The 15,201-nt window shown below is 36.8% G+C and overlaps 1 protein-coding gene across 1 annotated transcript in view; it reads left to right on the top strand.

Moving 5' to 3' along the window:
• Positions 1–9,486, top strand: part of MAPKBP1 (mitogen-activated protein kinase binding protein 1) — a 121,194-nt gene extending 111,708 nt beyond the window's left edge. Inside the window, exons 28-33 of the mRNA XM_070931304.1 lie at positions 190–491; positions 1,710–1,996; positions 2,126–2,618; positions 7,109–7,194; positions 8,450–8,537; positions 8,595–9,486. Of these exons, the coding sequence (XP_070787405.1) occupies positions 190–491; positions 1,710–1,996; positions 2,126–2,618; positions 7,109–7,194; positions 8,450–8,537; positions 8,595–8,746 (1,408 nt within the window). The 3' untranslated portion in view covers positions 8,747–9,486. The remainder of the gene's footprint in view (positions 1–189; positions 492–1,709; positions 1,997–2,125; positions 2,619–7,108; positions 7,195–8,449; positions 8,538–8,594) is intronic.
• Positions 9,487–15,201: the final 5,715 nt, after the last annotated feature.

Below are 15,201 nucleotides of genomic sequence, written 5' to 3'. Positions count from 1 at the left end.
TTGTGGAAAAAATTAGCCTTAAATATTATTTAATGACCTTAGGAAACACCTTTATAGAATTACTCTATTTTATAGTAGTTGGCAAGAATGCAATGTAATGATGCTATGTAATAGTAGATGGTAGAAATGTGACGTTATGATGGCATGTAATTGTCAATCAAATATCTTGTCCTGTCTTCAATTCCACAGGGAACCCTCATTTTCTGCATCAAAGCTGGTACTGGATAAGAAATCTACTGAAGGGTCTGGTTTGCCAAAACAACTTACCAATGAACTGCTGAAAAATGGGCTTGACCATCAGGACATGCCCACAGAGAACGGCTTCTTTCAAAATGATATTAATTCCATTAGGTCACTTTATATGCAGAAAAAAAGGAAGTCTGCTGTAGAGATCAACAGAGGACGTGGAAGATCTGTTGGGTCTTTCCCAGATAGTAATGGAGCAGTGATGCTGCGGAAATCCCAATCAGTTCACGATCTTGTTCATAATGGTAAGGAAGTGCTTTCTTTGAAATGGTTAGAGTGATGACTCCACGACGGGAATCTGTCTGTGAGGCTGAAAATCCTTAATGTTTTCATTCAGAAATCACAAGTTCTCACTGCAAAATGTAGTTGCTGATCAGTGTCAGAGGTGGGTTGAGTTGGGCAGCCACTGATCAGAAGGGAAAGCTAATTCCTACGTCTGATGACAAAAAGAAGCAAGTTGACACTCAATGCTTTTTAAAAAATAGGCTACAAGTCCAGTGAGCCCTGAAAGGAAAGGAAAGATTACCTAGATCTTTCTTTTAAAAGAGTGGGAAAGAGATCTACCCCCAGAAAAGAAGATTTGGAATCATTCAGGTGTCCCCCACAACAAGCCCAATGAAAATATTAGCTGCCCTTCCCTCCCTATCAATTGTGAGGAAAAGTGAATGGATCAGGCAGAATTCTGTTGGTCTGCTGAATGAGATTTTGGCAATCCTCCCATTTTCTTGAAACAGAATTCAGAGAGACCTGCAGAAACCCTGAACATATTTCCCTTCTCCTGCTTCCTTTGACATCAGTGGGAGGGAAACAGTTTTAAGAAATAAAGAAATAAAGAAAAAGGAGAAGAAGCAATGAAAACAGTAACTGCTTCTCTTTCTTTTTTGCCTTGGTGGCCTGAGCTTGAAAGAGTTTTGAATTCTCTGTTGTAGAAAGGAGTTTAGCCCAATAGACTTTAAAGCATCCAGAACGTCTTGCTAATAAGTCAGTGTCTAGGACTGGCATCTCACCTTTTTTTTTTTTACCCATATTACATGTGTTCTTTGGGACTGCATTTATATTTTTTTTAATATTTTGCACTACTCACAGAATAAATATTACAAATTCTGTGTTAGCAATAACAAACTGGGATTATTATTCTATGGCTACTTTTTGCTTAAAGGAGATATGTTATTGCAACTTGGTTTATTGCAAATTGCACAGAGCAAAAGACCCAAAAAGGACATGTAACACTATTTCTTGTCTAAAATTTTCCAACAGAAATTAAGGTAATGATGTTTAGAGAAAAACTATGTAGAACAAAGTGTGATAGTTCAAAAATACTGAAATAACATTGTTATTTTGCTTACTATTTCTTCCAGAAATTGAAGTGAAATAATTACATTTAGAAGCTGGAGCTATTTTAATTCTGACTGCACAAATTGCTCCAGACCAGTTGTGTGCATTTATTTATTCCATTTCTACAGATAAAATTCCTGGTGTGATGCTGTCTGTCAGGCAACGACCTCAGGCACTAATCATAGGTGAGAAGGAGCCAAAATCTAACCATTGTCAGACATTTTCTGCAACACTATTGAAGATGGAGAATTCCAGCTTTTTGCAAGCCAAAGACATTAAAGCTGCAAAACCAAAGTCCTATATGAGTCCTACCACAAGTTTCATGGCCAAGATGTCCCGTAGTGTGTCTATGGGAGAGAATCTGTGCTTTGGTGATAGTTCAGAAAACCAGAATGAAGTGAAAATCATCCCGCAAGTATCAGAGAAGACAAGATTAAATCTGTTAGAGGACATTGAGAAGAATAAGCCATTTGTGAAAGACAACAGCCCAGTGAAATCCTCTCTTCAGCAAACTGCAAGCTCTTCTTCACCCCAGTCCTTTCAGAGCAAGTTGGCATCTAGTCGAGCCCATTTGACCCTTGACATCCCCAAGCCTCTACCTGATAGACCAATATTAGCTTCTTTCTCACCAAAGACAAAATCAAAAACTGTGCTAGGACCAGAATCTCCTCAGTCACCTGGTGCTGTTGGGAAAAAGAAGCAGTCTTTTCCTGAAGGCTGGGCCTTGAAATTGGAAAGTCAAGCATCTGGACCTCTTGGCCTTGGTAAAAGTAGTTTTTTGAGTCCTTGTGCAGACGCTCTGAAAGAGAACAAAACACAATTGAGGTCCAAAACCCAACTTGAGCCAAGAGTAACTAATTCCAAGCAAAAAGAGCCTTCAGATGAACTGCATCCGATTTCTTCAGAAAAACTACCACTGGAATGCAGGGACAAAGTTGCCACTGTTAGTTATGTGCCAGCTAACAATGAGCATTGCTCTTATGAAGAAAGTGGACCAAGGACTCCTACAAATGCAAAAAGCCTTGGAAAGGATTCAGGTGTGCACAGATATCCATCTTCTACCTTTTCCGCCCCCCCTTCTGTCCTTTGCTTCTCTGTTCCATCATGTTTCTTTCCATCTAGCTTCTGATTGTCTTGTCCTATCTGCACTGTCCCGTTCCATAAGCCATCATTTCAGTGGTGAGACATTTAACGTTATTTAACGACATCTGACATTATTTTTTTTCTATTTCTGTTTCCCCTTTTACTTACATTTTGCTTTGGTGCATGCAAATGTTACAGCTCTCATGTTTTTCTTCTTCAAAAGGGAAGTTAAGAATAGGGGTAAAAGCAAGCAACAAAGCTTTTAAGTAATGTTCTGCATTGTGGAAAATAGGATTTTATGCCCAATGTTGCCAGAACTTACAAAATTAAATTCTCAGCGTTTCTGATACTGTGTGCTAACACTTAAGCAGTGTAAGAAACATGAGACAATTGGCCAAAAATAATAATAATAATTCTTTGTGAGATAGTAACCATCACTGCTGAAGAAAAAAAAAAAGTAACATCTAGAATTTAAAGGATAGATTCCAAAAATTCCAAGGCTTTTTAAGTTTCAGTAGCAGTAGCAATAACAATAGCAATAGCACTAGCACGTAGACTTATTTACTGCTTCATAGTGCTTTATAGCCCTTTCTAAGTGGTTCTACAGAGTCAGTATTTTGCCCCCAACAATCTGGGTCCTCATTTTACCAACCTCGGAAGGATGGAAGGCTGAGACAACCTTGAGCAGGTGAGAATCGAACTGCCAAACTGCTGGCAGCCCGCAGAAGTACCCCACAGTACTGCATTCTAACCACTGCGCCACCATGGCTCATACAGTAGTAGAATGAAATATGGGGGAAGGGGGGGGCGGGGTACAGAAAAATTTGCAAGAGATGAAGATTTGTCCATTGATAATCTTCCACCCTGCAGAATGCATTCCCAAAATATGTTCCAAAAAGATGAGAGATTCTCAGAAGCAGATTTGGGCATATATACATGGAGAAAGGAGAAGATTCCTCTATGCTAGCAGAAACCCACCTGCAGGAAATTAAATGTCTTCTGTAATACAGGTTTTTCTGTTGGATTCATGACCATAATTCAGCCCAACATTTCTGTTGCTAAGCGAGACATTTGTTTTGACTTTTCTTGCCACATTTGTTAAAGGAATCACTGCAGTTAAGTTAGCAAAATGGTTGTTAAGTGAATCTGGCTTCTCCATTGACTTTGTTTGTCAGAAGGTTGCAAAAGGTGATCACATGACCCTGAGACACTGCAACCATCATAAATATGAGTCAGTTGCCAAGTGTCTGAATTTTTATCACATGACTATGGTCATGGATGCTGCAATGGTCATAAGTGTGAAAAACAGTCATAAATCACTTTTTTCAGTGCCATTGTAATTTCACACAGTCACTATTGTACAGTTGAACCCTGAGCTACAAATATTCTCTTCTAGTGGTAAGTAACATTTGAAGAGCAATTTTACACAACTGAAATGAAAATAGGAAAATGATACCAATTTAATCTCTTTAGCATTGAAAAGTCAACAAAATAAACTGTGTCTTATATACAAAATAGTTGTAGAGCACTTGAGTCCAATCCTAAAAAGCCAACTGGGTATATCATCTCTTGCTTTGAGTATGAAATTGAAATAATCATTCCTTCCAAAACTGTAGGTTGTAAAATGCTTTATATGTTAACCAAAACATTGAATTAAGATAGGAAATTAACTAGAAAGCAATAAAAAGGATAAAATGCTGGCATGTTTTAATACCAGCTACACTGAGTATTCCTCTTTAATTGGAAGTTTTTGGCTGCCACTTATACAGAGATTTGCAGTAACTAAGATGAGAGAGCAGCATACCCTGTATTAACTGACATAAGGTTATCTCATCTATCAAGTATAATTAGACCTGGTCACAAATAAATAAGACATAATCTGAATAATTTAAATATAAAAAATTAGTTAACAAGTGCCCCAAATTTGAGGTCGAGGGCAAATTTACCCCCCACTAGCTGCTACTCTTACTTGTTCTAAAGACAAAATTAGATCTAGAAGTATTCCCAAGCAATGAATGCAATCATCTACCCTGTTTCCCCCAAAATAAGACATCTCCTGATAATAAGCCCAATCGAGCTTTTGAGTGCATGGCAATAAGGCCAAGTGCTTATTTCAGGGTTCAAAAAAATATAAGACAGGGTCTTATTTTCAGGGAAACATGGTAGATCTCCTCAAACAGATTGAATAACCTTTACCAAGACAAATCAGTTCATGAACAGGACCTGAATTGAAGAAGAGAAAGCTGTGGTGGCCTCAGAAAACTGGTAGCACTTTATTCTAAACCTTTGAATCGTCCAGCAATTTAATATAATTGTTAAACAGCAAGATACAGTGCTGCTGTAGTGTTAATAATATTGTATAGTATTAAGCAGGAATCTCCCAGATGGCGTAACATCCAAACATGAGCAAAACCAATGTTAATGTGTTCAACAAATACCCAATTTAAACTTTCCAGAAGGATATCGTGGTCTGTAATACTGAAAGCTGTTATATGGCAGCTCTGTCCTTGAATTCCTTGCAACAAAGATGATTTCACAGGGCAACCAAAGCAGTTTCACTGACAAAGACATGTCTAAGTCCTCTTTACAATGGATTTATCCAGAAATAATTTATTCATCAATTTGAATAAAGTGGTTATATTGGTAGGGAATAACAGATGTATTATAAAACAGTATTAATTTTTGACCATCCATTTCTAAAGCGCTTTTATAGCAACCAATAAAGCTTCATTAAAAATATCAATTGATACAACAACACAATTAAATCAACTTAATAAAATGCTATTCCATAAAATATCAAGAGCAAACAGTGAAACACTCTTTTTAATGCTGTAATAGGCTTCACGTTTTGCTATAGAAACTCCTTCCTTGAAATTATGTCTCACATAAATTGTATTGCTCAATCACATTAAAACAAAAGATTTTTGAGGGCAGGAGTGAGTGTCATTTTATATTTTACTAATGGCTTGCATGCAACTTTGGGCCTTGGGAAAAGTTATCTAATATCTGCTTTCAGTTCTTTTCCATCTACCAATTGTGCACACATTTCTCATTATGGAAGAAAATAACATGGGAGATGAAGTATGGTCATCACAATGGCCATCTGCTATTCATGGCTGAAAATTCATTGCCATTAATTCTGAAGTCTTGTACATCATTCACCTAAGAATTCTGGAGTGCTTACATACCATAAGCAACATGTCCATACATCTGCATTAGCATTGATTGATTTCAACAGCAATGTAAATATATAATAACGGGAGAATTGCACTTGTAATGAAAAGAGAATGGTTCATAATTCATTCAGGAAGAATAATTAACAAGATTATAGAGATTATTCATACTGTAAATTAACAAGAATGTGAAGAATGAAAGGAACTCAGATATTAGCTTGTGTTGACTTTTGAATGTGGTAATCCCAGGTTTGTAGGATAGGTTGGAAAACTGAGAATAAAAAATCCCAAAGAAGGAAATGGTTAGATCTTTGCCAAATTGTATACATTTGTGTGGTTATCAAGTGCATGAGTTGAGGAAGACTTTATCTTGAATGCACTCAATTCTTGCAGTTCTTTTGCTTAAAAATATATATTTTTAATTACAGAAGGATTTTTGGTGGGTTTTAATGTTATCTTTGTCAGGCCATAAACGCTTATGCAAATGTGTATGTCTATCCCTTTTTATGTCATTTATTGTGTCTCATTGTGTGTCGTTACATACTTTTCCATGTTTGACTATGCTTAATTAGTGGATGGCAGCTAAGCAAGCAACCAAAGTTAAACTTGCCTTTTAATACTTGCAAGAAAGTGATGTAATGCTAAAATAGACTTTCCATAACCATAACTACCTTAAATTGTATCCCTCTCAGTAAGTCAAAGATGCTTTTGGGGATTATATGAATTAATGTATAAATGATTAATTTCTCAGATTTCAGATAGCTATGATGTACTTCTTTCTTCTTTTAATTGGGAACAGTCTTTTAGACTAGGATCACTGATTGTAATTATAGCTGTTTAACCAAAGTCTGGCAGGTTCAGATTGAACTGGCTAAGCCAAACCTAAACAATCCACATTATTGTTGCACTTTTTAAAAACTATCCCTCCCCTTTTTTTTTTGAGAAATACTGTTTTACTATTTTGGATATGCCTATTGATGGGAAGGAAACAAAGGCAAAGCAACTTTGGTTGTGGATAGGCCTAATTAGCGCTTCAGCATTCTTTCTTTGACAAATCAAATTAATTTACAATGTTTGCATTAAGATACATTTCATGAATTGTAATGGTAATCAAATGCTTCACATTGTGAATATTCAAGAATCAGTGACTTCTCCAAAACTGATATGATTTTGCATAACTTTAGTAGTACTTTTCAGTAGTGAATCATAGGGCAGACTGAAATTATACTTCTGTTCAGTATTTATGTTCTCTTGTTCCACCACACTACCAGGTTCTTCAATCAGTGTTGAGCAATGCAAGCACGTAGTGTCTGAGCTCCAGGACAGTATGCGTAAGGCCATCCAGATATATCACCTGGTAAGTCACCCCTTTGTTTCTGTTAGATCTAACTGCTTATGTATAAAACTAACTTATTAATTCAGAAATATATAGCTAAGAATAGGAGCAAAAAAAAAAATCCATTAAATAGCAGACATCTGTTCTTGTTCTTGTATGTGATTAGAAACCAGATGTAACCACACTAGCAAACCAGAAGGTAAGCTGAAAGAATTTCAAGCTGCTGACCAGCTATAGCTGAAGGCCAAAATATGTATTATAATTATGTATTCATAAGACTTTAGCAGCTCCTTACTTTTTCTTTACTTGCAAGTGACCAAAGACGTTTCAGAAGCATCATGAAATGCATTTGTTTGGCTTGATTTTTAAAATTCATCAGAAGAGAAAGAAGACAAATATAGTTGTTTTTAAAATGATTACAGGTAGCTCTCAATCATTCATTCAGTGAACACTGGAAGTTATGACAGTGTTGAAATAATTTTATGGGCCATTTATGGCCATTTATGACCATTGAAGGGATCCCTCCATCATGTGAATGCAATTACAGTCAGTACATGTTGCCTTCTGCCTACCCTTTGTTTCCCCTCTCCCCTTGTAGAACAGAGAGATTGAAGAGAAAATGGATTGCAAGAAAGAAAGCTGTTGGTTCTTCTGTACATTGAAGACAATGTGACTGTGCCAGCAGTCTGGAGCCTCGAGCTGGGGGTCATGGGCATGCTATACAAACAGTTTACAATACTCTCTTGAAATCTCTTTCTCTCCAATCTTTCCATTTTGCAAGAGGGTGGGGAGGGGGGGAAAAGCAAGTAGGCAATCTCTCCTTGCCCTTCTCCTCCTCTCCTCTGATCTTTCCCTTTCTCCCTCATCTGCAGACCAATGAGATTGAAGAGGGACTTCAAGGGAGTGAGCTCTTTGCTCTTTTCTACATCAAAAGCAATGCAATCATGTGGCAGCCTGGAGCTCAGTCCCATAGACATAAAACTTACAGTATTCTTTTGAAGTCTATTTTTCTCCAATCTCTCTGCTCTGTGAGGAGTGGGAGGAGAAGAAAAAAAGCAAGCAATTTTGGTAGTCAATCTCTCCCCCACCCCCAAATCCATATAACTGAAGAATGCCAGATTGAGGAAGGGTGACTTGAGTTTTAAACACTCTTCTATGATTACAAGTGATAATCTTGCAACACAGGATTTACTGCTAATAGCTTTTGTTTATTCCTTTACTTTTCTAATATAATAAACCTAGCTCTAAAACAAATCTGTTTGCATTTCTTTTTCAGGTATCTACTGATATGGAATCTTCACCTGATAAAGATAAGATTTCAGGTCTGTTGACTGAAACTTTCTCTGTGATGAAAAAAGAATTGGATTCCCTGAAAGATGGTAATGGACTTCAAAGGAAGAAAGATCAACTGATGCAACCACAAAATATAGTTGGAATGCCATTAGGGGAGGGCAGTGGTGAAACTTTACCTAGCCCTCGGCACTTTGGAGATGACCAAACTCTTGCCTTGTTGGAACAATACTCAGAGTTACTGCTACAAGCTGTTGAACGACGTATGGATAAAAAACTTTAAATATAGTTTTCAACAACAAACACTTTTAATGGAATGCTGAGAACCATACACAATGGACAAAAACTGATGGATCGTTATCATATTGACAACTTGAAATAACACTTTGGGGTGTTTTTTTAATCCAATGGGCAAATATCTTTTCTTTTAACAGAAACAGTTCTGTCCACAACTTTTTAAAATGTGCTGGTCACAGTACTAATCTCCTTGTGCCTATCTCCTCCACGAAGAGTGTTATAAGAAATATTTGGCTTAAAAACCATTCTAGCAATTAAAGAGAATTGGTTAATGGTCAGTGGTCCAGGAATGGCCCAGCCTAAAACTGCTGACTTAATAGAATGAGATCAAGCTGAAATAGCTTTGTCCCTCTGCAGTGTTATCTCAAACTCGGCATAGACTATTACAACTGTTATTTATTAATTTATTTTTATGATTATAATTCTGAAACTTTTACCTGGGTTTTGTAGTTATGGTTATTTTGACATCTTTTCCACATTTATAGTGTGAGAGATTTGATATAGTAAATATATTGATGGACAGCAGGTAGGTTATAGAACTGCTTTCTGCTGTAGCCTGCATTACTGATTTTTACTTCCTTGTTCCTCTTTATTATGCCAATATGTTTTATTTTAATTTTGTATTCAGCATTATGATCATTCTGCTTCTGTTTTCTGTTTAAAGAAAATCCTGTGCTCTATTTTTCATCGACATTTGTTTCCACAAATCACCTATCCTTTGATTCAACATCCAGAGATTTGTTACAAAGCTTGTTGGTTAAAAGAAAGGCTTTTTAAACCTGTAGTTAAAAAGTAGTTGTACGTTTCTCAGGTTTATGTAAAACCATATCCATCAGAGTCAAATTGATGCAGTTGAATAACTATCCATTTTTAAAAAATTCTTACTGCTGGGTTATGTCAGTGGCATCAGCTACTGGACTCATGATATTAGCACTGTTCTGTTTTTGTGGATATAGAAATGTAGAAAAGTTGATATGATGGGGAAGGGGTAGTGGTATAAAACAGTCACAGAACAGAGTGATGAAAGCTTGTAATCAATACAACTTCTGGGAAAGCTTCAGATATTCCTAACTTCCCAAAAAAGAGATCCCCTTCTCTGTCTATGGCTGAAATCTGAAAACAATCCAAGTGTGAGTGTTCAGGAAATACTGATTGCTATGACATTACTATTCTATTTCCTTTCCTCCCTTACACTGGAACATAACTAAAGCTTACTGTGTACTACATTATACCAAACTTCTCCAATTCCGTATCAATTAGCCTTTGTTCAAACAAAGAAGGAAAGTAAGTGCAGATCTACTACATCCTTTTAGCTACAGTACCCTTTGTATTGAATTATTAATCCTAACATGTCTGAAGTATTCACTGATAAAAAAGAAACCTTTTTAAAACAATGAAGTTATAAAACTTTAATACTACTCTCTCAGGTTAGAATAGCAGTGTTTCTTACTGGTGATCTGATCATTTTAATAAATGGCTTCACTATTGTAGCCTAGCCTCCATCTTCTGCCTCCTAGTTTTGTTGAGGTTAAAACAACTTTGTTGAGAATTCTTAGCCGGTATGGTCCAAATTAAAATTCTGAAGATTTGCGCTCATAGTCAATCTAGAGGATTCCATGGTGAAATAGGCTGATTTAGATATTCCTGAGTGGCTTTTGTACTTGCGTTTTGTAAACTGTCATGTGAACATCTGTCTTCACTGCTCCAGATAGCTGGCCACCTGTGGTATAGCTTTTTGTCTGAATCTCATTAGCTTTCATCCAGCACCACTGCAGCGTTAAAGAAATCTGCAGAGCTGTTCCCGTTTTGGCTGTCCATTGAACTCCAAGGCTAGGGACTTGGAGCAGTTAGTGCTGTTTAATTATGTCATTTCTGGATTTGTTTAGATAATTCTCTGAATAGATTTGAATGATAGTTAACACACTTCTTAAAACCGAGCTTTTTTCTTCCAGCTATAGATGCTTGAATCTAGAGATACAAGAAAAAGAGTCTTATTGCTAAGGATAGACTGCTGGAATATACTCTTAACTTAAGTGAAAATTAAGGTGGCTTTTTTCTACACATCCATGTTGGGAAATGTCATAATAGCCATTCCTGTTCATATCTAGACTGTAAAAAGTGTTCAATGCTCAGGAATCTTTCCTATGCTGGAACACATGCACTCAGGTAAAGAAGTCATGCTTCCAGATATCCTGTGGCATGAACAATGAGAAATTCAGAATGTCTATTCAACCTTGACAGGGTCAAACTTTCAAATGTCTTTGGAAATAAAATCAACTTGCTGATAATGTATACCTCAAGCATTAACAAGTAATGATTAATCAGGGACTGCCTTGGATAAGAGGCAACATCAAAATCCCTGTTAATTTCAAAGCAGTTTCCAGTGAATATGTTTCATTGTGTTATTCTTATATCAGGACCTATTTATTTTCATAGCCCCAAGTAGGAAAATACTGTAATACAGATAGGGACTTGGATGTGAACTAGAACTGTAGTTTTGTGAGTCTTGAGTAAGTAGATATTTAAGGAGGAATGGATAGGCCTGTAATTTCTAATATTTTGTTTAAAGGCATACTGAAGGCTTCTAGAAAAGTTATAGGACTGAGAATCAGTTGATTCAAGGAGTGAAATAGAATGAAAAAGTTCTGGAATGGAAAAGAGACATTGTAAGTAGGGTTAGCAATTAAACAATAATGTAAATGAGCTCATAATTAAAAATTGAGATATGTTTGTCTTTTGAAGTACCCTTTATTTTCCCACTAATACATATGATTTGGGCATGGGGAAGGAATATTTTCAGTCAATAAAATTTCTCAAAGCCATTTGAGTTCCATGAGATTCTGACCTTCTTTATTTTCTCTATGCGGTCAGGAAGAACCAGGAGAAAAGTCTACATATTCTCCATGGAAAATACTTGATGTAAAATACACTTTTTAGTCATTGGTGGCACCTTAGTAGACTTATAGTAATTCAAATGTAAACTTTGGAGCATTGCTTTTTAAAAAGTTAGATTATAAGAAGATTTGTGACAGTAAAATGTCAGCTAGCATACTTTTGTTTTCAACTGCATGCAGCTTTTCTGGTGTTATTATGGATGTCCATTAGCCCTTTAAGGAAACTTCAACATGTTATCTAGGGAGAGGAAAAATACAAATGCAGTATTTCAATCTGCTATTTCTATTGTTTTTAATGTATGCATGCAATTTCTACATATTAAAAACCTCAAAGAGAGACTATAAAAGATCCATTTCTGATGTCATATTTGCATATTGTCTCTGTGTTTTCTGAAATGTTTCTTAATGTGATTTAAAATTTCTTATACTATTTCTCTTTTCAAAGATAGCCTTTATTAAAAAAAATACTGTGCATGCAAATGAGACCTATCCCTGTTTCTATAGAAACACAGGAAAACTTTCAAAGGCTGAAATATGTGCACACCAGTTATAGATATATGTACCTGGTATTTCTACATTTGAATGTCCTGTTATGTACCTGTACTTGTTTTCTTTTTTGTATAAACATCTATTTGATATTGGGGCTTATTCACTTCTCCTTTTCACTCCAGTGATCCAGAACTTATTGATCCCAAAGAAAGAACCAGCCAACACTGAGGACAGTGTTTTAAAACATAAATAACATTGTCATGTACACTCAGCCACTGGATCTACAGAATCCAATATTTAAAATATGACATATTCAGAATGCAGAGCAGCTACTGTACGTCCCTTTGGGTACTGCTGGCTAAATTGTTATTTCTCTAGATTAAAAAAAAGAATACCCTGTATTATTTGTAAATAATAAGCTGAAGCTGGGCTGCTTATATATTGGGCTAACCTGCTGTAAATTAGGAATACAGTAAGCCATGTCTACACAATGTATCTTTAAACCTAGGGTACAGATAGCTTTTATCTGTGTTCTTTCAACACTCCCTTTTTATTTTACACTTGTTTCAAAGGAGAAAACAACCCTAAACCTTCTTATTTATAAATTGTGTTTTGTATCTTGACTTTAATGGAATATGAACCTTTTACAATGTCCTTTTTTAATTATTTGAAAATTGTTTTAATGGTTGTTGGGGATTTGCACTGTGAGCGACTTTGGGGGGGTATTTTTAATTCTGCATTCATTTGTATTCAATGTCTAAATTTCAATAAAGAAATTTATTGTTACAAATTTACTTTCATGCTATTGTTTACTATGATTTTGTTAAGGCAATTGATGAACTCAGTGGGGCTACAAAATAAAGTGGAATATGCTATATTTCCCCCAGTAATTTTGAACTGAGAAAACAGGCAAAAGTTCCTTATCACATCACTACTTATTGTTCTATAAATCAATTTCCTGTGCAGTATGTGCAAATGTACATTTTGCAGGTCAACCCTCTTAGTAAACTGAGCCAATTGTTTTTCCATATGTTTCAGCAATAATCTGTTAGCCAATTTAGCTACAATGGGAAGAAATATTAGTACAAATGTACTGTATACAGAAAGACTTACATATTTTCTTGTGTGCTAATATGATATAGATGGTAGTAATTGTAGTAATAGTTATAGTTTTGCTACAGAAAATACTTTGATTCCACAATACTGCTCAGGAGAACCACTTTGGAGTAGTGGTTCAGGCACTAGGCTAGAAACTCAGAGACTATGAGTTCCAGTCCTGCCTTAGCTACTTAGCTAGGTGATCTTCAGCCAGTCACTATTTCTCAGCCCTATGAAGGAAACAATGACAAACCACTTCCAAAAAATCTAGCCAAGAGAACTGTAGAGTATTGTCCTGGGAGTTGGCAGGAGTCAAGACTGATTGAAAGGCACTATTTATTAATTACTGGTGCAGAATGCGGCCGCGCGGGGGATTATGGGAGCAAGAGGGCGCTCCCATGTGATGCCTCTCCTGCGCGAGCTGCATTGACTTCCAGTGGTCTTCCGGGTGCACTTCAAGGTGTTGGTCACCACCTTTAAAGCGCTCCATGGCATCGGACCTGGGTATTTGCGAGACCGCCTTCTGCCGCCGATAGCCTCCCACCGACCAGTACGCTCCCACAGAGAGGGACTCCTCAGGGTGCCATCAGCCAGGCAATGTCGGCTGGCGACCCCCAGGGGGAGGGCCTTCTCTATGGCAGCACCTGCCCTCTGGAACGATTTGCCCCCAGAGATACGAAGGATGCCAGATCTCCGGGCCTTTCGCCATGCCCTAAAAACTTTTCTTTTCCATCAAGCAGGGCTGGCGTGAAACCCCCCCCCCACTTTTAGCTCTTTTTAGCTTTTTAAGTGTAAATTGGGTTTTAATTGGATTGTTTTAAATTGTGGGCCAAAGCTGTATAATTCTTTTAATTGATTTAAAATTTTGTATTGGTATGTTTTTATCCTTGGCTGTGCACCGCCCTGAGTCCAATAGGAGAAGGGTGGTATATAAATTGAATTAATAATAATAATAATAATAATAATAATAATAATAATAATAATAATAATAATAATAATAATAATAATAAAAAATTAATCAAATATATATAGCTGCCCATCTCACGAGAAGTTACTATATGAATATTGTATGTTTGCCTCTGCATGTTTTACAACATTTGCATTGTATGTTTTGCAAATAAACCCTTACCTATGGAAATGGATAGGAGTCAACTTCAGCGAGATGAGCAGCATACAAGCCTGATAAATAAATACAAAAAGTGATTGTGAGTCTGGACTAGGATTATGCACTGCGATTAAGGTAAACTAAATGAGACATACTCCTTAATCACCATTGAATTTGTGGTCTGGATTGGGATGATAGTATTTTAACTGGGTTGTCAAAAAGCATATTTTAATGATTATATACGTTAACTTTGATTTGGGAGTGAGCTGAAACTGCATCCTTTGAACCAATATTAGTATACTGTGGTTTGCTTTTGGCATTTTTCTGCCAAGTGAAACCTAATTAGAATTTTTCCAGCAGGGGTGTGCTTGTGTGATGAGGCGTCTCTAGGGCTGAAGATTCTTGTCTTCATACTGAACCTAACTGCAGAACCTGAAATCCAACACAATTTTGGACAGTTTTTATCTTGTGGGGATTGTATGAGACTCGTAAAGTTTGTGGCGCCGCTGGAGTTTACATTTAACACGTTTTTCCTCCAGAGAAACTGCTCGTGTTCTTTTCATGTATTCAAATCATGTTTATACTTGTATCTGTTATCTTATATATGCTTGACAACTAAATACATGAAATGGTCTTGCACACATGCCACAAATTACACAAAAAAGGCGGCCTGAGCGCTCTGTCAGCTCGAGACCCAAACGTCTCCCTTCTGTCTCGCGACTGAAGTCGAGTGGGGGGGGGGCGAGCCGTGAGGCGCGTGCAGCGTCTTCCTCTGCGGAGGGAGAAGGCGGAGCCTAGGAATGGGCGTGGACTAAGGCCGGGTTGCTCTGTGTGTGCGGTCAGATAAGGCTCCCC

This window comes from Pituophis catenifer, unplaced genomic scaffold, assembly GCF_029215685.1.
Source record: "Pituophis catenifer annectens isolate HBS135680 unplaced genomic scaffold, rPitCat1.0.hap2 SCAF_1, whole genome shotgun sequence".
Classification (NCBI taxonomy): Eukaryota; Metazoa; Chordata; class Lepidosauria; order Squamata; family Colubridae; genus Pituophis; species Pituophis catenifer.
This window is presented reverse-complemented; position numbering and strand designations above follow the sequence as displayed.